General features: G+C 44.8%; 1 protein-coding gene across 1 annotated transcript in view; it reads left to right on the plus strand.

The window, feature by feature from the left end:
• Window positions 1–320: 320 nt before the first annotated feature.
• Window positions 321–23,916, plus strand: part of RBFOX1 (RNA binding fox-1 homolog 1) — a 379,715-nt gene continuing 356,119 nt past the window's right edge. Inside the window, exons 1-4 of the mRNA XM_084817880.1 lie at window positions 321–408; window positions 1,412–1,487; window positions 3,658–3,721; window positions 6,003–6,245. Of these exons, the coding sequence (XP_084674006.1) occupies window positions 321–408; window positions 1,412–1,487; window positions 3,658–3,721; window positions 6,003–6,245 (471 nt within the window). The remainder of the gene's footprint in view (window positions 409–1,411; window positions 1,488–3,657; window positions 3,722–6,002; window positions 6,246–23,916) is intronic.

Below are 23,916 nucleotides of genomic sequence, written 5' to 3' on the forward strand. Positions count from 1 at the left end.
TAGGGGGTGAAAAACCAATGGATTTTTTTTTCCAGTTTGGCCCTGTGGACTTTGTTCTCTTCCCCCCCAACTGGCATAGACTTGATCTGTAGTGAGTTGAGCGAATATGTGGATTCCAGTTTTGCTGGTTGGTTGGTTGGTTGGTTGGTTTAATGGCAGCAGTTTGTGCTATTTTTTTTTTATAATGATCTTGAAATTTGTGCAAATGATATCATAGTTTACATTATTTTTATTGGTGATCTTGCACAAGTGCACACAATTGCAAATCTTCCTGTAGCCCCGCAGCCCCCCCCCCCCCGGCCCACTTGGGAAGTGCCAAAATGGAGGATGAAACTGACAAGTTCTTTGACAAGTTCAGAATATGGCTCTATTGGGCTAAGCAAAGTGGAGGGGATGAAACCGACAAGGGTATTGACAAGAAGGGAATATGCCTCTGTGGGGCTATATAGCGGACAGGCAGACTTGTGATTGTGCACACTTGTGCAAGATCACCAATAGAAGGATATATTTTTAAAAAATTACAGCATCATTTGTGCAATTTTCAAGACCCCTAAATTAAAAAAAAAATGCACAAATTACAATTTGCAGAAATGACGGAACCCCCCAAATACCTGCACAAAATATTTCTGGAATCAGAAAAAAAAAAAAAAATCCGCTACTGTTTGTCACCACCACTTACTGGAACTGTGGAATCCCATCAAGCTTAAACAGAACAGAATTCCCAGCGTAATGCATCCTAAGTCTGTAGGCAGGGACTGTCTTTTTATTATTATTATTTCTGTTCATAACAACAACAACAATACGCTAATCCTCCTTCACACTCATGCATAAACACATATGCATTTGCACACCAGCACATACAGCTTGGTGGCCTGTTTTTCATTGCAGGAGGTTTTCTTGATGTTGCTTTTGAAGTGAAATAAGTATGTAGTCACCAGTAAGAAATCTTACCAAAGCTCAATGCTCTTAATTAAATATTAGCTGTAATTAGCACAAAGAGTGAATGCGATGAATACTAATTCTGAGCTTGTGAAAGGGCTGTCATTGTTAATGAGAAACAGTGGGGGTCTCTATAACATCTGTTTTAGAGCTCAAGGTAGCATAAAACTCTTTAGAACAAATTGCACCTGGACATTAATTCCCTCTCTCTCTCTCTCTCTCTCTCTCTCTCTCTCTCTGCTTTTTTAATCACAAAAAATGCTGACTTCCATTCCATTTCAAACAACTGATATTTCCATGCCCTCCTGAGACTGCTTCCCAGAAATTGCCTGTGTAGCTTTAAATTCTTGGTTCAGCAGGGAGACCAGGCAGCTGCGACACCACTACATCTTCACTTGGATGGATGTGCATCAGACTGCAAAGCCGATTTATCCCTCATTCTTTAAACTGTAAAGGAGCTTTCCCTTCACAGTGTGGAGTTTGGGTGTGCAATGTGGGGCCTACAAGTACCAGCGCGCCCCAGTGTGCCTTTCTCGGCACCCGCCAAGGTGCCCTAACTCTTCAACATTTTGTTTGTTTTTAAATAACATTTTTTTCTTACCAGCAGCTGGGATCTCCTCCAAGCAAAGTAAGGACCTTCAGCAACTACCATCTTCATTTCCCATGAATGCCTCTGTCCCACACATCGGGCTCAGAGATCTTCTTAGTAAATGAAGGTGGTGGCTGGCTGTAGGGATGCTGGAGAAATTCGAGACGGGCTAAAATGAGCTCAGATTTCTAAGATTCTGACCTGTGGAATCCATTGTGAAGCAACCCCCTCAGGCTGCACAGAGTCCGTGGACTTCCGGATGATTTTTTTCACTTTCCTGAAATTTACGAATATAAATTCATAGGAAAATACATAAGTTTCTGTTGAGGAAACTTTGAATGGAATGGTGGACAATATGCTAAATATTACGTACTAAAGTAAATTACGTTACTTTACGTTTACTTACATAATTATTTGCGTATTTTTCCACACGATGAAAAAGATGTTTGCATCCATGTGAGCAGATGATGGAACAAAAGGCACCTGACAATCCACAAAACACAGACGGAGCGGATTTTACACAGTCTGTACATCCCTAGGTGGCTGCAGGCCATTTTCCTCTGCAGCATGTCCCACCATCCATAAAAAGAAGGGGAGGGAAGAAAAAAGGGCTCCTGCCATTTTTGTCCCTAAAGTTGGGGGAGGGGTAAAGAAAGCAATGGAGTGGGTAGGGAGTGTAGAAGGGCCAAGAAGGGCAGCAGGAAGCCAGTTGTGGGGGTAGGAAAACCAGCAGGAAGTTGGTGGGGCCAGGGGGAGCCACCTGGGGGGCAGGCAAAGGTTATAGAATCATAGAGTCATAGAACAGTAGGGTTGGAAGGGGCTGACAAGGCCATCGAGTCCACCCCCCTGCTCAGTGCAGGAATGCAAGTCAGAGCATCCCCGACAGATGGCTGGACAGATGGCTGTCCAGCTTCGTCTTGAATGCCTCTAGTGTGAGAGAGCCCACTACCCCCCCAGGTAATTGGTTCCATTGTCGTATGTGTTTGTATGTCAGAATGGATCGGGGTGTGTGAATGTGTATGAGAAAGAGAGGGGGAGAGAAAGGGTGTAGAGGGTATTTGGGCAGGATCCCTACAAAGAGTGAGTCTTGTTCTTTTGTGTTTGCAGGGAGGAGGAGAAAGGAAGTGTCATTATGCATGCATGCATGTGGGGTACATGGTGTGTGTGTGGGGGGTGAGTGAGTGTGTGCACATGTTTGTGAATGGATGGTTTGTGTGTGCATGTGTGAGTGTGTGGTTTGCGTATGTGTGTGCATGTGAGGGAGAGGGAAAGGGAAAGGGAAAAGGAGAGGGGAAAGGGAGATGGAGGGAGGGAGGGAGGGAGGGAGGGAGGGAGGGAGAGCCAGCCTCCGGCTGGTGAGCTGAGGTGTGTGAGTGGCGATCCAGAGAAAGAATTTGGCTTCTGTGAAACAAGTTTCTGTTGGCACTGAAAACTGCAGGTCCAAAGGTGTGTCGGGGCTCAGATCCCACCTCTGTGAGATCCCACCTCTGATCTCACCTCTGATCTGATCTCACCTCTGATCTCTGATATCTGTGAGATCCCACCACTGATCTCATCTCTGATCTCACCTCTGATCTGATCTCACCTCTGATCTCTGATCTCTGTGAGATCCCACCACTGATCTCATCTCTGATCTCACCTCTGATCTCACCTCTGTGAGATCCCACCTCTGATCTCCCCTCTGATCTCCCCTCTGTGATCTCCCCTCTGTGATCTCCCCTCTGTGATCTCCCCTCTGATCTCGCCTCTGTGATCTCACCTCTGTGAGATCCCACCTCTGATCTCACCTCTGTGAGATCCTGCCTCTGTGAGATCCCACCTCTGTGTGAGTGTGAGTGGCGATCCAGAGAAAGAATTTGGCTTCTGTGAAACAAGTTTCTGTTGGCACTGAAAATTGCAGGTCCAAAGGTGTGTCGGGGCTCAGATCCCACCTCTGTCCTCTGCTTTGTACTTAGCTTTTGGGGCAGATTACTCGTACTATGGGACTAGCCACACCTCTTATGGCCACCATTTTGTTTCATTAAAGTACGCTTGGTGAAGAAAATGACTAGCAAAATGTTCACATTCTTGCATTGTAAGACAAAGAATTGTCTTTCTTCAAATGGCAGAACTTGTGTTGTAATTCTTAGGTCAAAGAGAAGGCCCAAGAGAATATCTTTGAAGTTTTTTATGCCTTTTGACATCAACTTTCAAGTATCTGGCTGAGTTGCGTGCAGGCTCCTTAGAGCCAGATGGACAGATGTAGCATCTTCTATAGTCCAGGATGATCGGCTTCAAAAAACATTAAATCTTATTTGGGGGTAGGGTGGGGAATGGGGATTCCCACATTGTTCTCTAACTACCATTAAGCAGTAGTAGGGTCGTGGGAGCCCCAGCTCATAGAATGACCTGTGAGACCAGCTGGTGGACTATGGGGCGGGGGGAATCTGGCAAATTCCTGGGACTCCTGCATTGTCAGAATCCAATCCCAATGACTTTACTTGTTCCTGTGGAGATACTTACTTTGTTTGTTTGTTTATTCATTTATTTAGTTATTACATTTATATCCTGCCATTTTTCCTCTTTAAGAAACCCAAGGCAGCTTACATTATCCTCCTCCTCTCCATTTTATCCTCACAGCAACAACCCTGTGAGGTAGGTTGGGCTGCGAGTCTGTGACTGGCCCAAAGTCACCCAGTGAGCTTCCATGGCCGAGTGGGGACTAGAACCCAGATCTCCCAGCTCCCAGCCCAACATTCTAGCCACTACACCACACTGGCTCTCTTAAACGCATAATTTAAAGGCTTCTACCTTTAACTATTTTTATTCAATACTATGCTCATATTTTGGAAGTAGTTATGAATGCAATATATTGGACCATATTTACTGATTTTCTTTACATTATATCTAATAAATGGTGTTATCTTCTTTTCTTTAAAAGTGTATAGATCTATATCACCGATTTACTGATCAAACTACTGCAGTACATGTGGCTAGACACTCTGAGCATTATATTTTTTTTAGTGCAAAGGTGGGACATAGATTATTTTCATAAATAAATGCTGCTTGGTTGAACAACATGAAGAACAACAATTTTAAAGCTAAGGGTGCTGACCCCGATAGAAGGTTGGATTCAGACTTAGAGTAGACCCAGTGTAATCAATGGGACTGAAATAAGTCCAATGGATTTCAATGAGTTTGCTCTAAATATGACTAAGACTGGATCTAGTTCCAGTCCAAAGTTGGTTGTGATGGGGACCTAAGTTCATGGTAATGACCTTACTTCCATGGGAATTACTCATGGGACTTTCCCCATTTATTTCCATGGGACGTACTCCTGACTAACTTTAAGGCCAACAGCTTTTAAAAGCTATTTGATAGTAGCAATGCTTAGATGTAAATGATGTCAAGAGTAAACCTGAATGAGGTTCCTACTGTAATACTGGTGGCCATCACTCTGTGGAACTCCCTCCCTAGGGAACTCCACCATGTCCCCTCTTTAGTGAGCTTCCGCTGCGCATTAAAAATGTGGTTGTTCAGGCAGGCATTTGGGGTGGGTTAGGGTATTTTAGAAAATGTTTTTACTGTGGAATTTTATTGTTTTAAACTGTTTTATTATATACTTTGTACATCACCCAGAGTGGCTGGGTGACCGGCCAGATGGGCGATTGATAAATTTTATTATTAATAATAATAATAATAATAATAATAATAATAATAATAATACCAGTGCTGTTGTAGACATGGGACTGTGTCCAACACTTCTGCTCCACTTAGGACACAATCCAGTGTGGATAGTCAGCTGCCTCCAAACTCGAAGGTGACCGACTATCCAATGCAGGGCGGGTGGAGTGTGGAGGGGATCTTCTCTGGCTGTCTTTTGGCTGTCTAGCCAGAGTGGGTTGAAGCAGGGTGGGTGGGAGAGGCCAGAGAACACATAGGAAGCATCATAATGATGCTTCCTCTGTCCCCCCCTCCCTGCCCCCAGGAATGCCCCCTTCCTCCCAACTCCGCGCTGCTCTTATGAGTGTGGAGCTGGAGATAAACTGCGCTTCTTACAAGGTGGTGGGGGCAAGGGCAGGGAGGAAGTTTCCTGGGAACCAGCCTCGGAGCCCTGGCTCTGAAGCCAGTTCCCGGAAACCGAATAATGTTATGGCTGACTAGCTGCTGTCTAGCAGCCATAGGATTGCTCCCTTACATAGTTCACATAGCTGTAGCATAAGAGGTCTCTAAAGCTACACCAATAGTGTAAGCTGGCATGATGGGCTTCCACAGAAAACCCGTCCCATCAGGTTTTCTAATGCCGCTATTAGCATAGCACTAGAGGTTGCTTACACTAGTGCGATATTAATTTCATAAGCAGAGCAGCAGTGTTGGATACTACCCATAATGTGTTGGGTGACTTAACCTTCAAAGGGCAAACTTGATTGTCTTACCTACTTTCTTCTTCTTCTTCTCCTCCCCTCCCCCCTTTTTTAATCGGTCATCTTTACAGGGTAATCAGGAAGCTACAGCACCTCCTGACACAATGGCACAGCCTTATGCCTCCGCTCAGTTCGCACCTCCTCAGAACGGTATCCCAGCAGAATACACCGCACCCCATCCTCACCCAACTCCAGACTACACAGGCCAAACCACAGTTCCAGAGCACACGTTAAATATGTATCCACCTGCTCAGACGCACTCTGAACCAAACACAAGCGACACAAATGCACAAACTGTCTCAGGCACAGCCACAGTAAGTAGCGTTTTTTGTTTATTTGTTTCAGGGATATCTGCAAAAATTCATTACAAAATTGCAGCATGCAATCAACACAAGTGGTCTCCAGCCTTTCCATACCCAGGACTCACCTAGCTCAAAGGTCCTACTATTAATTGCCTTTGGACTGAAAACAAATATTGGCAGATATTCGATATTTTCCAAACATTTTCAATGATGAATGTGAAATTTTGAAAGCGACATTTAATTTCTCCACTTCGATGTGGAGTTCTACCTCAAAATTTGTGTGTTTCAGGCTTGTTGGTATCTTCGATGGTTTGGATTTTGTCAGGCCTGATTTTGATACAGCAGAGAATATAATTTGTGGAATCAACATGGCAGCTGGGGCAATTCCATCTGGCCCCTGGCAACTCTCCCAGATTTTAATTAAGGAATGATGTTTGCTCATAATTTAACTCCTAATGAAAAGAAAACATTTTCACATTGTAACAAATAGATTCCACACTTTCATGAGAGCTGACCTCCACCCTGATTTGATTAGGAATGGTCTCAACAGAAGTGAATTGATTTTGAACCAATTCAAGGGAATCTCATCCAAGCTTTGCCCTCCACTCATTTATTTATTTATTCAAATCATTTCTATCCTGCTCTTCAAAGGACTCCTAGAGCATCTTAGAAGAATCAACAGTGAGACAGTCCCTGCCCCCAGGCCCACAATCTAAAAGGACATGAGACACAAGAAAAGGGATTGGAAGGGAGGAGAAATAAAAGCACAATGGTGATACTCTTGACTGAGTTATTCAGCTGGATGGGAGTATGTCAAACAAATCAGAAAGTATCCCAGAACCCTAAGCAATAGAACAGCAAACAACTGGGTTGGGATTACTGGTGGTCGATAGATAGATAGATAGATAGATAGATAGATAGAATCAAAATCTAATAATAAAGGTTTTTTTTAAAAAAAAATCTGTGTAGTTTAGAAGCATACATCTAAACAATAAAAGAGAATACAATATTATTGTGATGAAAAAAACAAACTATAACAAAAGTAACCAGTACCAAATGGATCAAACACATTTTGACGTGGTCTAGTGCAATTAGGACATGGTCTAGTATATAAAAAGTATGCCAAAGAATGCACCAACGTATGTATGCAAACACACTGTATACAGCAGATTCCTCAAAATTACAGACATTAGACACTGCAGTAGTTAAACAAAATTATAAGTCTTGCCAAACCCCCTGTAGTGCCTGTACTGGTGAAGGCAGTTATGATAGTAAATAAACTGAAAGTGGGCCAAAGGCTGCCCGATAACAACTGTCTTTAAGGATGGCAAGAAACTGCAATGTCATACAGTCAGTTAACTGATGAAATAATAGGGTAGCTTTGAATGCCACTAAGAGCCTCATGTGGTGCAGAGTGGTAGGCGGCAGTATTGCAACCGAAACTCTCCCCACGACCTGAGTTTGATCCCAGTGGAAGCTGGGTCTTGGGTAACTGGCTCAGGTCGACTCAGCCTTCCATCCTTCCAAGGTCAGTAAAATGAGTACCCAACTTGCTGGGGGAAAGGTAGTCAAGACTGGGGAAGGCAATGGCAAACCACCTCACTACAGTCTGCCATGAAAATGCCAGTACAAGCGGTGTCCCTCTAGGGGTCATTAATGACCCGGTGCTTGCAGAGAAGGAACCTTTCCTTTCCTTTTGAATGCCACTAGAACAGGGGCCTTTAGGCTCTCCACATCTATGGTCATCCTGGGCTAGTCTGTTCCCTTTTCTTTGTTCTTTTCTCTTGAGTTCTTTTCTTTTGAGTTCAAGCCTAATCTTAGGGATGTATGAGAATTCTGTTTCTGCTCTCAAAACATGGGAGCATGCCCCATTCGAAGCTCCGAATGCGAGCGTGAGCATGAGCACACGTCTGCTGAAAGCATACACAAATTGCTGGACATGCATTCGCATTTGTCTCACTCCTGAATCCCAGTTCAATTTGCACATATTTCCTAATGTGCGCAAATTTCCTCAGTATACTGGATCAGCCCAGCATTAGTCTATGGAGGAAATTTGCACAAATTTGGGGAGCTTTGTGCAAATTTCCCATTCGATCACTGCTCAGAGCAAAGTGCTCCTCAGGAGCATGGGCTGTGTTGCCTTCCCATCACCAATCCAGGACACCAGCCTTCCCTGCCATTGCGCCCCTTTCCCCAAAACTACACTGTTGAGGAGTAGGGATGTACGAAAGTCACTTACGTTTTTGCAGGGGTGCTTTGCGGTGGGGGGAGGTGCTTCGCTTCTCCCCCCGAAGTTCAGGCGAGGGGGGAGAGCCGTCCCACCTCGCCCGGCCAAAATTCAGGCCGGGGAGAAGCGCCCCGTCTCCCCGGCCACGAAAGTGTAAAAAACAAACAAAGAAAAAAACCCCCGTGATAGGCTACGTGACGATTAACGTAGCCTATCACGGCTAGATTTCCAAAGTCAGCTGTGATAGGCTACGTAAATCGTTACTTAGCCTATCACGGGTGACTTTGAAAAAGAAAAAAAAAAGCACGTACGCAAATGGCGGCGGCCTATGGGCGCCGCCATTTGCATTCCTTATTTGGTCCCGGTAGTCTACCTTTACATAAATCTTTACGTAGACTACCAGGACCAAATAAGGAACGCAAATAGTGGCACCCCATGGGGGCCGCCATTTGCGTACGCGCTTTTTTTTTTTTTTCAAAGTCACCCGTGATAGGCTACGTAACGATTTACGTAGCCTATCACGGCTGACTTTGGAGATCTAGCCGTGATAGGCTACGTTAATCGTTATGTAGCCTATCACGGGGTTGTTGTTTTTTTTTTTACTTCAGCTGTAATGGCGGCGGCGGCAGCCGGTCGAAAGACCGTCCGCCGCCCCCGCCCCCGCCGAAAGCCCACCGAACCGCCGCCGGGACCCGCTGCCGGGAGGGACATTCGGCTACGGTAAGTCCCATCCCGGGGGGGGGGGGCGGAGAATTTCACTGCCGATTTTTGGGGGCCGAATGCGTTGGCGCTCAGCCCCCCGAAGGTTCGGGGAGAAATTCTCTGCCATCCCTATGAGGAGATATGGCAGTGCGTGTATGTGTGTGTGTGTGTGGGGGGGGGTGTCCATGGCAATTCTGCTCCTTAGGATCACACAGTCCAGATACTGCTCAGAACATTAATTAATTAATTAATTAATTACTTTATTACTTTTCTATACCATCCTATAGCTGAAGCTCTCTAGGTACTTTACAGAAGTTAAAACATTAAAATACAATATACAAACTGAAAACATTAAAATACAATATACAAAGTTTAAAAGCCATTTACTCAAAAGCATTTGGACAATATATATGAACAACTTTGAACTAAAAAAATGTAACAACAACAAAAAATCCAACAATAGAACAACACGGCTCAAAACAACACAGCTTAAAATCAGCATACAAAAGTCGGCAAAAGGAACGAGAGTTCCAGGAAAGGGAGGCCTGCCAGAATAACAGCGTCTTTCATGCCTGCTTAAAAGCCTTCAAGGAGGTCAGCAGGCGCATTCCACCCGGCAGGTCGTTCCACGACTGAGGAGGGGCGGTAAAGGGAAAGGCGTCTTGTTGCGTGTGGCTGCCCGTCTCACATTCGGCAGCCTCAGCAGAGAGCCCTCAGAGGACCTGAGGTGGCAGACTAAGATCTAATATACTAGAACATGTGTGGCAAGGGAACACTGCACACGTATTTCCAATACTTCATACTTCCTGTATGACACAAGCATCCTGTTAGCAACACATCGCACAGGAGATATAGCCCCCCTGCTTTTCAGCACCTGTGGACATTTCAGAAGCAAATAGAATGAGTTACATTACACACCAGGGGATCCTGCAGTTGAATTCAGTTTAACAAGATATTCATTTTTATCAACGGTAAACAGGGTTTTTTTTGGTTTGCTTGGTTGCTGTCTTAAACTGCAGCCTGGCCAGAGCCCACTCACTAAACAGATTCGAGGCCAGCAATATGAGTCAAGGCCACTTGTGAGAAAGAATGATTTATGGGTGGAAAATGGATGCAGAGAAAGCAAAATAAAGCTTACACATCCCTTAACTCTTGGTTCAGTCACTCTGGTTCCCATTGGAGTGACAGGGTGCCGTTCCTTGGGGCTGGTTATCTGAGCAGGCGGGGCACTTTCCCCCTCTCAGATGAGAACAGGTAGTTGGCCAATTTGCTCAGGATTTTATGGAGCAAGCCTCACTCTGTTAGAAAACTGTCAGGAAGGGCACCGTTGCTCCACTCCTCCCCTCTTTACCAAGGCCTTTCTCTCTTGGCAGCAAAATGCAGTACAGAAAGAAGCACTTCTTATCAGTTAGAAGGTGCAGAGTGTGAAGAGCGACTACTGTACATTGTTTTAGATTCTGTTAGTAGCGAAAAGCAGGGCCTTCACTATATGTTAATACAGCTGTGAGAACCAACTCTAGAATATGAAAATTGCCAACTTTTTAGCAAATCAGTCTACTTGTGCTATTAAACACTACAGTAGATACTGCATATGATTCTGGACAAATTCACACCTGACTGCCCGCCATTCTTCTGAAACCAAAGCCAGTACAGAAGCTCTTATGTTTCTTTGATCCTGAGATAGGTGAGGAGAAGGATTCCATGTTTCATGTTCCCAGCATTCTTGATGCCTCTGTTGCATTCCCACTTTTTCACTGGGAAAAACAGTCCTGGTTGTTTGGTTGTTGTGGTTGTTGCTGTTGACTCACATTTCTCCCTAAAGTATTTCAGTCTGATCATGTTTACCACATGTTACAGGATTTGGGGTGCAATCCTATGCATGTTTAGGTGGGAAAAAAAAGTCCTGCAACTCCTAGCATGCCCCAGCCAGCATGGCTGGGGAATGCTGGAACTTGTGGACCTTTTTTCCATATAAACACGCATATGATTTTGCCGTTCTTTTCTTTCTGTATTATGTGGTGATCAGAACTGAATAGAAGCAGAATAAGGTTTAGATTGGACAACATAATATCTACTGTCTTTTTAAATATCCCCTCCCCCATATTTTATCATTCTGTTTTGTTTTAATGCTGCTGCATATTATCTGTTCTTGGTTCACTTTTTTTTCTGGTCCTGCTTTGCTAGATATTGCTAAATATTGCTGAAATATTTGATTCTGGTCAAATATTCTTCTTGGGCTATGTTATGTCAATGTGATTGATAACAGCAGACTTTTTGAATGATCTGTAATTTGCAAAACCCCAAACCCAGTACCTTATTTGGAAGGATGTTCTAAGTAGAGTAGCTTCAGTTGATGGTCTTTATCCACACGTTGGCCTCTTAATACTGTTATTAAGCTTTCTTGAAGGAGGTAGCACCTGAATCAGATCTAGTGCTTCTTCTGGAGCTTACTTCAAAATAGAAGTTTATCCAAAAACATTTGGAGAATTGGTAGATTAGCAGGTGATGAAACATAAGTAAAAGGCCAATCTGGCAGACTTAATAGGGGTCTGAGAAGTTAGGTGAAGCTCTGAACAATCTTTTATTTTGAATAATAATATATATTTTTTTAAATTTGGAATATAATTCTCTATCTGCAGTAATATGTTGGCATTGTGGCCAAACCTGTACCACTGGCAACTCTACCAAAATCCAGTTCTGGAGTGTGTGTTCTTCAACAGAGTCACTGAGGTCAGATGACAGAGGTAGGGATGTTGCGTGAGTCCACGGGGTGGGTGTAGTCTTATGGACTCCTCCTCACCCACCCTCCTGGGCCCAGCTTGCCAAACCATGGGGCACTCATGGACCTGCTCAGCAAGCACCCAGCAGGTCGGCAAGTGCCTGGCAAAGCCCATCCTTCCTAGCGAGCTGCCATTGTGAGCACCGATTCCAGATAGGTAATGTTGCCTAATTGGCGGCCATAAAGGGGTTGTCTACACAACATTACAGGCATGAATAGAACATTCACACCTGTAATGTTGTGTAAATGGGCTTATACAGCTGCCAAGTACACAACATTACCTACCCAGAAGTGCCCGAGCTGCCATTGGTGCTCCCAGTAGCAGCTCATTAGGGTGGATGGGTGGCCCTATGGCTTCGGCAGGCACTCGACAGGTGACGATGAATGTCTCATGGTGCTGCAAGGAGAGGCGGGTGGCAGCGGCGGCTCAGTGAGCTAATGATGCCGGGCATGGGGGAGTCCATCCATCCCTAGCCAGAGATTGTCGGTGCCAGGGTTAATCAAGGAGAACGTCCTGTTCTATTGACCAAGCAAAAGCAACAAGGCCAAGCTGTCACTATTTTCTGGTGAGTGCGCTTAAACAGGACATTCGAGGGCTGGAAAAGGTGCAGAAAAGGGCAAGCAACATGATCAAGTTTGCAATGGAGCAATTCCCCTATGAGGAAAGGTCACCATGTTTGGGGCTTTTAAGCTCAAGACAGAGGTGTACGAAGTTATGCATGGAGTGCAGAAAGTGGATAGGGATAATATTAGCATCATAATACTAGAATCCAGGGTCATTCAAAGAAGCTTAACAGTGGGAGATGGGGGCAAATGAAAGGAAGTACATCTGAACATGTTGCATAGTTAAACTCTAAAATTCACTACTACAAGATGTAGTGATGCCCACCAACTTGGATGGATTGAAAAGGGGATTAGACCAATTCATGGCAGATAAGACCATCAATGATATTAGTCATGAGGGCTATACATTACATCCAGTACTGGAGGCAGTATGCCACTGTATACCAGCTGCTGGGGAACATGGGTGCTATTGCATTCATGTCCTGTTGTGGGCTTTCCACAGGGATCTGGTTGTTCACTGTGGGAACAGAACAGAATGCTGGACTAGGTAGGCCTTTGGTCTGTTCTAGCAGCACATTTCTCATGTTCTTAAACCTGTCTTGGCCAATCTGGTGGCCTCATACTGCCCTGCAATTGTGGAGGCCAATTTGTCTCATTTGTATAGGGGTGCACGAAAGCCACTTACCTGGTCTCGCAGCTTGCTTCGCGGTGGGGGGGAGGCGCTTCGCTGCTTCCCCCGAAGTTCAGGCTGGGGGGGGGGAGGCTTCCCTCCTCGCCCGGCTGAAATTCAGGTTGGGGGGGAGGCTTCCCGCCTCGCCTGGCTGAAATTCAGGCCGGGGAGGAGGCGCCTCGCCTCGCCCGGCCGCGAAATAAAAAGTTAAAAAAAAAAACGCCCCCGTGATAGGCTACGTGACGATTAACGTAGCCTATCACGGACAGATCTGCAAAGTCAGCCGTGATAGGCTACATTAATCGTCACGTAGCCTATCACGGGTGACTTAAAAAAAAAAAGTGCGTACGCAAATGGCGGCCCCCATAGGGAGCCGCCATTCGCGTTCCTTATTTGGTCGCTGTAGTCTACGTAAATCTTTACGTAGACTACGGCGAAAATAAGGGCAACACAAATAGCGTTGCCCTTATTTTCGCCGTAATCTACGCAATCTTTACGTAGACTACAGCGGCCAAATAAGGAACGCAAATGGCGGCTCCCTATGGGAGCCGCCATTAGCCGTACGCGCTTTTTTTTTTTAAGTCACCCGTGATAGGCTACGTGACGATTAACGTAGCCTATCACGGCTGACTTTGCAAATCTAGCCGTGATAGGCTACGTTAATCGTCACGTAGCCTATCACGGGGGCATTTTTTTTTTTTACTTTTATTGGAATGGTGGCGGCGGCAGCCGGTCGAAAGACCGGCTGCCGCCTCTGCCCCTGTCGAAGACCTGCCGAACCGCCGCCGGGACCCGCCGCCGGGACCCGCCGCCGGGACCCGCCGCCGGGAGGGACATTCGGGAAAGGTAAGTCCCATCCCGGGGGGTGCGGGGGGTGCGGAGAATTTCTCCCCGAAACTACTTCAGGGGGCCGAACACGTTGGCACTCGGCCCCCCGAAGTTTCGGGGAGAAATTATCCCCCATCCCTACATTTGTATTCTCTTCTGAACCTGAAGAAGATTCTGACACCTGAACATGCACACACATGCATAAGTTACTTTTGCAGCTTGCTCCCCTAGATTCCAACTCTAGCTTCCATGGCTGAGTGTGGACTAGAACCCGGATCTCCCGGCTCCCAGTCCAATGGTCTAGCCACTACACCACACCACACTGGCTCTCAGATCTGGTTTACGCAGATCTGCCCTCACATGTGGTAGCCATCCCACATGTGCCTTTAGGTCAGCCCCCCAACCCGGTGCCCTCCAGGTGTTTCAACCTGGTGCCCTCCAGATGTTTCAACTCCCATCATCCCCAGCCAGCATGGCCAATGATCAGGAATGCTGGAAGTTATTATCTGAAACATCTGGAAAGCACTGGGTTGGGGGAGGTCGCTTTAGAACTTCCTTCCAGGCAAGTTCTAGTTGGTGCCAGTCCAGGCAGGACACTGATGTCAACACCCCACGACTCTCTGAGTGACCTCTGCAGGGTTTCCCTTCAGGCCTTCCTGAGTATGTGGACAGCTCTGGGGCATGAAAGGAACATAGGAAGCTGCTGTGTACTGAGTCAGTCCCTTGGTCCATCTAGCCTAGCACTGTTGACACTGACTGGCAGCAGCTCTCCAGGGTTTCAGGCAGGATCCCTTCCTAGCCCCAATTGGAGATGCTGGGAATCAAGGCTGGGATGTTCTGCATGTAAAGCAGGTGCTGCACCACTGAGCTATTGCTCCTCCGTCTAATAGAGGGGATGGGGTGAGCATATGTGGTGGCCCCACTCTCACTCTCCACACCACCAATATAAACTCCTCAGTAGGGCTGTTATTTTCCTTTAAACTTCAGCTCAAGCCTGACCCTCCTCTGTATTCTTTTGCCATCCCCAGTTAGGGGGGCTTCGTTCCACCACAGGTTTGGGGGGGCTAATGCACTGGCATTCGGCCTCATCAAGATCTGTGGCGGAATTCTCCACCATCCCTAGCCTAGACTGCATTGGGAACACTATGGGCGGCATCCAATGGGGTACTTACGCCCCTACTGATCCTTCTCCACCCCAGCAATCCATTGCACCGGTGGTGGGTCCCAAGACTGCATTGTGCAAGTGGGACTCAGCACTTCTGCAAGGGAGATTTAACTCTTCCCAAGAGAAGCCCCCAAATGAGCAGAAACACTCATTTCTGGAAGGAGATGGGTTAGTAGAGCTCCCTTATGTGAGCTCCACTGACCTGCCTCCTTCCAAAAACTCCAGAAGCACTAAAGTGTTGTTGCACAACTGGTGGGGGCCACTTGTGCAACACAGTTGGTGGGGTGGAAGAGAATCAGCAGGGATGGAAGCACTCCATTTGATTCTCCTCTATTATCCCTTTCCTCTTCCTCTCCTCTCGCCACCCCCCAGTCTGAATTGAGAGTGCGCATACTGATAATGTCTTATAATTCAAAGTTAAAGGAACACTTTTAAAATCAGTTTCAACCCTCCCCCTCTTTTAAAGGAGCATTGTTTCCCCACCAGGGTGCTTTCGGGTGTTTTTTCTGCACATGGAATTCCCCTATTTATCTATGAGATTAACTGTGCGTAATGCTATGAATGTCTCCTAGCTTCCAGACATCATTGATAAAATGTCGCTATACTAAAATTTATATTTTATATATCTTGCTCCTAGCATTTGGTCCCCAGCAGTACACTTTATTGAAGCCCCCCCCCCAGCCCCTCCTCGAGATTATTAGGATGGCATATGGCAGCCTGAACAGCTGGGTGTTCTAACCTTTTATTTTCTTTTACTGCTTATCAGCACTTTGCAAGTTCAGCATGTGATTATACACCTAGTTCAACCAATTGTTGGGAGAGAGACTCACCTGCTGAGAAGAAGAGGAAGAGGAAAGCACCAATGGAGGGAAAAAAGGAGGCAATCTAAACAGTATTTATAAGGGCCAACAGGTTTCAAATAAAATCTTCCTTGAGGATACTGTAAAACCCAATGCTCTGTGCTATGTTGTACTTAGGGATGGGAGAATCAGCGAGACTCAAAATTCTCTGAGATTCACCTTGATGCTCAGTCTGCCTTGCTCGCTCCTGGTTTCAATTATGTTCTGTTTCTTCTCATCTGAATGGAGAAAGTGCACATCTCAGAACACATATTTTGAAAGTGTGCACCCAGATGTATACATTCCCCCATACACTAAAGCATAACAACGAGTATTCTTTGGAAAATGCATACATTTTTTTTAAAATGTGAGTGCAAGTTAGGGGCCATGTGAACTTTCCCTGACAAAATGCACTCGCATCCGCATTTGCATTTGGAGGTGCAAATGGAGCAATTTCGAGTTAAAAACAACACAAAATGGTATTCTTATACATTTCAAATATTGTTTTGCAAATTGATTCTCCTAAGTATGAATGCAAGGTCCCTGGCTGGTAACCTTAACATAAGAACATAAGAAGAGCCCTGCTGGATCAGACCAAAGACCTATCTATTATTCCAGCATCCATTTTCCCACATTGGCCAACCAGTTGCCTGTGGGAAGCCCACAAGTAAGAACATAAGAAAATAAGAAGAGCCATGCTGGATCAGTGCAAGGGTCCATCTGGTCCAGCATTCTGTTCATACAGTGGCCAACCAGCTGTCCACCAGGAGCCCACAAGCAGGACATGAACTCACCAGCACCCTCCCAACCATGTCCCCTCGCAAGTCGCAACTGGTGTACATAGGCTCACTGCTTCTGGTACTGGAGGTAGCATGTAGCAATCAAGACTAGTAGCCATTGATAGCCCTTTCCTCCAGGAGTTTGTCCAACCCCCTTTTAAAGCCATCCAAATTGGTAGCCATCACTACATCCTGTGGTAGCAAGTTCCATGCACTGTGTGAAGAAGCCCTTCCTTTTATCTGTCCTGAATCTCCCATCAATCAGCTTCATAGGATGACCCCAGGTTCTAGTATTTTGAGAGAGGGAGAAAAATGTTTCCCCATCCACCTTCTCCATGCCATGCATCATTCTGTAGACCTCTATCATGTCTCCCCTCACCCTCTTAAGTAGAATGCAAGGGAAATAACAGCTTCCTGCTACTGCTTCTCAGCAATTGGTGTTTAGAGACATACTGACTCTGATCCTGGAGGTAGCATAGAGCCATCATGACTACTGCTAGGGACAGGGAGAAAAAACCATTAAGTTTGCATATTAACTTGAAGTTATTGAATTTTGCACTGTAGAACCACAATGCATATGGGTATGATCAAAAACAAAGATGGCAAGGACCTAACAGAAGGAGAAGAGATCAAGAAAAGGTGGCAAGAATATATGGAAGATCTGTATAGGAAGGATAATAATATCGGGGATAGATTTGACGGTGTGGTCAGTGAGCTAGAGCCAGACATCCTGAAGAGTGAGGTGGAATGGGCCTTAAGAAGCATTGCTAATAACAAGGCAGCAGGAGATGATGGTATCCCAGCTGAACTGTTTAAAAGCTTGCAAGATGATGCTGTCAAGGTGATGCATGCCATATGCCAGCAAATTTGGAAAACACAAGAATGGCCAACAGATTGGAAAAAATCCACTTATATCCCCATACCAAAAAAGGGAAGCACCAAAGAATGTTCAAACTATTGAACAGTGGCACTTACTTCACATGCTAGTAAGGTAATGCTCAAGATCTTGCAAGGTAGACTCCAGCAATTCATGGAACAAGAATTGCCAGATGTACAAGCTGGGTTTAGAAAAGGCAGAGGAACTAGAGACCAAATTGCCAATATCCACTGGAAAATGGAGAAAGCCAGGGAGTTTCAGAAAAACATCTGTTTCTGTTTTATTGACTATTCTACAGCCTTTGACTGTGTGGATCATAACAAAGTGTGGCAAGTTCTTGGTGGGATGGGGATACCAAGTCATCTTGTCTGCCTCCTGAGGAATCTGTATAATGACCAAGTAGCAACGGTAAGAACAGACCACGGAACAACGGACTGGTTTAAGATTGGGAAAGGAGTACGGCAGGTATCTTACCCTACCTATTCAACCTGTACGCAGAACACATCATGCAACGTGCTGGGCTTGATGAAGCCAAGGCTGGAGTTAAAATCACTGGAAGAAACATTAACAATCTCAGATATGCAGATGATACCACTTTAATGGCTGAAAGCGAGGACGAGCTGAGGAACCTCATGACGAAGGTGAAAGAAGAAAGTGCAAAAGCTGGGTTTCAGTTAAACCTCAAAAAAAACAAGGTTATGGTAACCAGCTTGATTGATAATGGGCAAATAGAGGGAGAAAACGTGGCTGCAGTGACAGACTTTGTCTTTCTAGGTGCAAAGATTACTGCATACGCTGACTGCAGCCAGGAAATCAGAAGACGTTTACTTCTTGGGAGGACAGCAATGACAAATCTTGATAAAATAGTTAAGAGCAGAGACATCACACTGACAACAAAGGTCCGCATAGTTAAAGCAATGGTATTCCCCGTAGTAACCTATGGCTGCGAGAGCTGGACCATAAGGAAGGCTGAACGAAGGAAAATAGATGCTTTTGAACTGTGGTGCTGGAGGAAAATTCTGAGAGTTCCTTGGACTGCAAGAAGATCAAAGCAGTCCATACTCCAGGAAATAAAGCCAGGCTGCTCACTTGAGGGAATGATATGAAAGGCAACACTGAAGTCCTTTGGCCACATCATGAGAAGACAGGATACCCTGGAGAAGATGCTGATGCTAGGGAAAGTGGAAGGCAAAAGGAAGAGGGGCCGACCAAGGGCCAGATGGATGGATGATATTCTGGAGGTGATGGACTAGACCTTGGGGGAGCTGGGGGTGGCAACGGCCGACAGGAAGCTCTGGCGTGGGCTGGTCCATGAAGTCACGAAGAGTCAGAAGCAACTGACCGAATAAACAACAACAAGAACCACTATGCAAACTAAAACTCAGTTATCCTTCAAAATTTGCACTCCAAATTTTGTCATGAAGTTCTCTGATCAAGAAATACATACAAAAATGTCTATATTATGGAACAACTGTCAATATTAAGAAAATTTCTCATACAAATGTTATTTAGTCAAAAAGGCCTACAAAAATGTATGTATTTGAAAAAACTGGGTACATAAATGTTTATGAATTTCTGCATTTTTTAAAATGCAAAGGTTGGCGCAAACTGAACTTAAGAATGGAGAAATTGTCAGTAGGGATGGGTGAACATGCAATATTTGAACTTGTTGAGGTTCTCCAAATTCCTTCTTGAATCTTCGTTCACCTTGTTAGCATACCCAAATATGAGCATCTTTTTTTGATTGTGAAAAATGTGACTTTTTAAAAAAAGTATGTGTTTTTCCCAATGGAAAATGTGACTTTCCCTCCAAAGGCAAAGCGTTGCGGGAAAATGTGCACGTTGGGAAGTGCACAGCTGCTCAAATGTTCATTTTTGGATGCAAGAGTAAATTCAGAAGATTGTGAAAATTTCCCAAGAAGTCCAGCTCATGTTCAGGGTTGCAAATGGGACATGTTCACATGATTTGTGAATGGGAATGAAATTCTCATACATCCCTATCTCAAAATTTGAGATGAACTGAACTTAAGATTGCAAAAATGAGAAACTGAGAGAAACTGAAATTGATAGATTTCTCCATCCCTAACTACTAACTGTTAGGCTGATCCTCCATAAATTCATCTAACCTCCTTTTTAAAGCCATCTAAACTGCTGGCCATCACCAGATTGTGAGGAAACAGATTTCATAGTTTAACTATTTTTAATGTGAAGAAGTGATTTGCCAGGCTTGGTTCAAAGGCAGTAAGAGATTTCTAACTGCCTGAGGCCTGATTTCCTTTCAATCTTCTGCTAGCAGGAAGGAGAAACATGCACTCTGAACCTATCAGATATTTGAGGGGTGGGAAGGGACACTGGACAAGTGAACATTATTTGTTTTTTCATAACATTTATTTATTTACAACACCATGGCAGCGTACAATGGTGTAGATGATAAATTATTTAATGCTTAATACAATAGAATAAAACAGTAGCACCAGGCAACCATAATAAAAGACAGTAGATAAAAACTGCAAGGCAGACAGAAGGTTTATACAAATTAAAATGCCTAGCTAACTAAAATAAATGTCCTAACCTGATGCTGGAAAAATTATAAAGTAGGCACAGCCAGGCATACCTCTTCAGAACAAAAGAAGAGGTCTTCTGGATTGGGTCAAAGGCCAGCCTTCTTCACCCACGGTGACCAACCAGATGCCCCAGTGGGAAGCCCAGAAACAGGACATGAGTGCAGTACCACCCTCTTTAGAAAGACCATTCCAAAGCTGAGTTGCCTGCCTCCACTAAGATAGCCCTCTCCTTTCTGAATGGGAAAAAAAAGATACTATAGCACCATCATTTTCATGTATTTCCTGTGTGGAAGTGATCAGATTCTAATCAAGTGCACATACCTACTTTTTTCTATTTAATATATGCAGACACCCACCCACCCAATAGCATATATATATGCTATATAACTTGCATCTCCAATCTGTCATTTGATGAAGGGCTTTTCCTTAGGCAATTTTACTGTAGCTGACCCACAAACATATGCATGATAGACTAAGAATTATACTCATTGGGTTCCTTTATCTATTTAGTCATCTTATTGTCAGGTGTTTCCTTTTTTATTATTGGTTTTTCTTCTATTTTTAACAGTATTTCAAATTAAAGTAAGATTTATGAGGAAGGGGGAATTACATAGCACACTTCTGATAAGGGGATATACTGACAATTATTAACAGAGTCTTCATTAATCCCACCTGAGCCCAGGTACGGACTAGTTATGTAGGTATTAATGATATTGGATTAAGAGCCAGATATAACTTTGCTAATTGACCTAGGGTGGCAAGGCAGGCAGAGTACTGTTGTTCCAGCTTTTCATTGGTCCTATTCCTCTAGTCAAATAAAGTGCAAGATACTTAGGGTTGTGTAAATCCACGAGTTTCCCCAAATTCCACCTCAAAGCTCATTCTGAATCATGTCAAGTTTTTCCCCTTTACATATGAACAATGGTGTGTATTTTCATGGCTATTTCCCCAAATGTAGTAATTAGGGATGTCCATGGAATCTGCTGCGGACTCCAATGAGGCCGAATTCCAGTGAATTCGGCTCCCCGAAGTCCGCAGCAGAACGAATGCACTTACCTCTCCGGACTGGATATCTGCCCCCCAGCCAGTTCCATTCCGCCATCTGTGCGGAACCCAGAAGTAAATGACTGGATGCAAATGGCATCCGCTACACCATTTGCATCCCCGTTTTTCCTCGCGATAGGCTACGCGTCTCTGTTTATGTAAATACTTACGTGAAAAAATGGACACAAATGGCATAGTGGACGCCATTTGCATCCCTGGTTTTTCATGCAATAGGCTACATAAGTATGTACGTAAATAAAGACGTGTAGCCTATTGCAAGGAAAAACGGGGATGCAAATGGCGTCCGGAGGCACTGTAGGAGTTGGGACGGAACCGGCTGGCAGCTCCGCAGAGTGGAGCCAGCCAGCTCGGATTCCAGGGGGAGGAACGGATCTCCTCCCCCCCTGGTAGACCCCCCCCCATGGACACGAGGTAAGGGGATCTGTACATCCCTTGTAGTAATCAACTGGGAACCTTTTGGAAATGTATGCATTTTTCTCCCATCAGTTAAAGTATGCATTTTCCAGATATATGCATTTTTTTTCAAACGTATAGGGTTTTTCTTGGGTTCCACAAATCACGCTGCAAGCTTGGAACTGTAAGGATTTCAACCACACATCATGTTCAAGCCCCAAATACATCCTGGGAGGTGCCAACTGAGTCAATCAAAAGTGAACTGGAAGAAAATTCCAGTCAAAAATGAACTGGAAGAAATTTCTCATACATCTCTATAAACACTCAGCCATCAAACTTGGGTAGTAGGGGAAGAAGAAATAAACCTGGAGACATATGAGACTGGACAGATCCTGCAGCCAGCAGATTTTCTGCACTTTTCAAAAGAGCAGTCTATCTATTCTTAATTGACTTTTAAGAAGCCACACCCTTAAAGATCCACAATTCCACCATGCCCTATTGATAGACTTTGGCTGAATCTACACATAACAGTTTTACTGTTATTATACTGCAATTATAGCTACTGTTGCACATGACACCAAAGGGCACCAATAGTTATCACTGCAGTATGATAGCAGTATAACTGCTATGTGTAGATGCAGCCTTTGTGTAGCACTGGGGCTACAATTCCATGCCTCAGGCATAGAAATGAGAAGTTACAGCTAGGGATGTTATGGCTTTTATAAAATCTGTTCCATCTGTGTTTCACAGATTGTCAGGTGCCTTTCAGATTTCTTCCCCCAATTTTGTGAACTTGCATGAATTTGCACTTGCAAAATGCGCAACTCCTAAAATGTGCATCCCTCCCCCCAAGTGCAACTCACTCCAAGATATGCATCTTCATGCTTTAGCCTGTGGAGGAAATGCACCTTTTTGGCTGGTGTTTTTACATTTTTCTACAGCTAAATTTGTGTAAAAAACTAGACAGTAAAAAAAAAGACAAAAGAAAAAAACCAACCAAACAAAAACAGTCCACAAGTCCATGGAATCATGCCGCAGGTGGTGGGCTCTGGCCAAGACCCTGGCGAGATGCTGCTAGACAGAAGAGGGGACTCGATGGAGAAAGAGACTGACCTGATAAAAAGCAGCTTCCTCTTTTCCTGTGAGAGTTGGGATGCTGCAGGGTTGGAGTCTCTTTGGAGCAGCACTTGGTACCTGGTCCAGAAGCAGCAGGCATTTGAGGCCTCAAGGGGCAGAGAACCTGGCATGAGTGGGCTCCTCCTTCCCCGAGGCCATCAAGCTCAGTCTTTGTCTTCAGGAGTTTCTGAATGCTAGAAGTGGAGGAAACCAAAGAGCAACACCAAACAAATGCAACAAAAAGCCCTGAGATGACTCGGCTTGCATTTGCAATGGCAAGCAGATGAAATAGAAGAAAGAACAAACGGAAGTCTGCCTCGTGTTTCCTCAATAGGGATATTTGGAGGGCGGCATCTTCCCCCAAGGAAAGAAATTATTCTGCATTACCGTTTATCATAGATACGTCAACATTTGGACTTCTAGCATGAAGCTACGCTCCCTCCTTCCCAGATTCACAAGCATATGGACTCTATGTTTGCTCACGGGGAGGACTAGCCTTCTTGTACTCTCAGATTCCCGCCTTGTGCAACCAGGTACCTTATCTGCCAGCAAGATCTTAGTTTGGAAGGGAAAACACACCATTTTCCATTCATTTAGGCTACATCAGGTCCCACTGATGCTGACTGTTTTGCCCAGGGGGCGGGAGTGTGTGTGTGTGTGTGGGGGGGGGTTGCTTCCAGTGTATTATGTATTGTATTGACTCCCAACTGTTCCTATAATGGGAAAACATAAACAGAAGATCTGGCTGTCACCACCTTCTGAGCCATTTGGAGCCATGAAACAAGCAAATGAGTTGCCCCAAAACATGGGATCAGAACCTCCCTCATAAATGAATAAGATCATATTGCCTAGTGGGGAGAGAGGTAGCAATGGCACAAGGAAGTCATCCGTTCCTGTCCTGTTGTCAATAGCTGTCTTGCTGAGGGGACTGTAGATTTAAAAATTGCAGCTCCACACATGATGTCTTGTTTCTGGACAAGAACAGCAGTGGGGTATCCTTCGCACAACATGCCAGAGTTTTTGAACTGCATGTTGCAAAATGACTTCCCTGTAGGCAGGAATGGTCCATCGTGGGGGAAACCAGGCAAAAGTTTTCCTAAAGGTTGCTCTTGGAA

This window comes from Heloderma suspectum, chromosome 12 (genome assembly GCF_057233095.1).
Source record: "Heloderma suspectum isolate Gila_16-S chromosome 12, 16-S_ref, whole genome shotgun sequence".
In the NCBI taxonomy this organism is placed as follows: Eukaryota; Metazoa; Chordata; class Lepidosauria; order Squamata; family Helodermatidae; genus Heloderma; species Heloderma suspectum.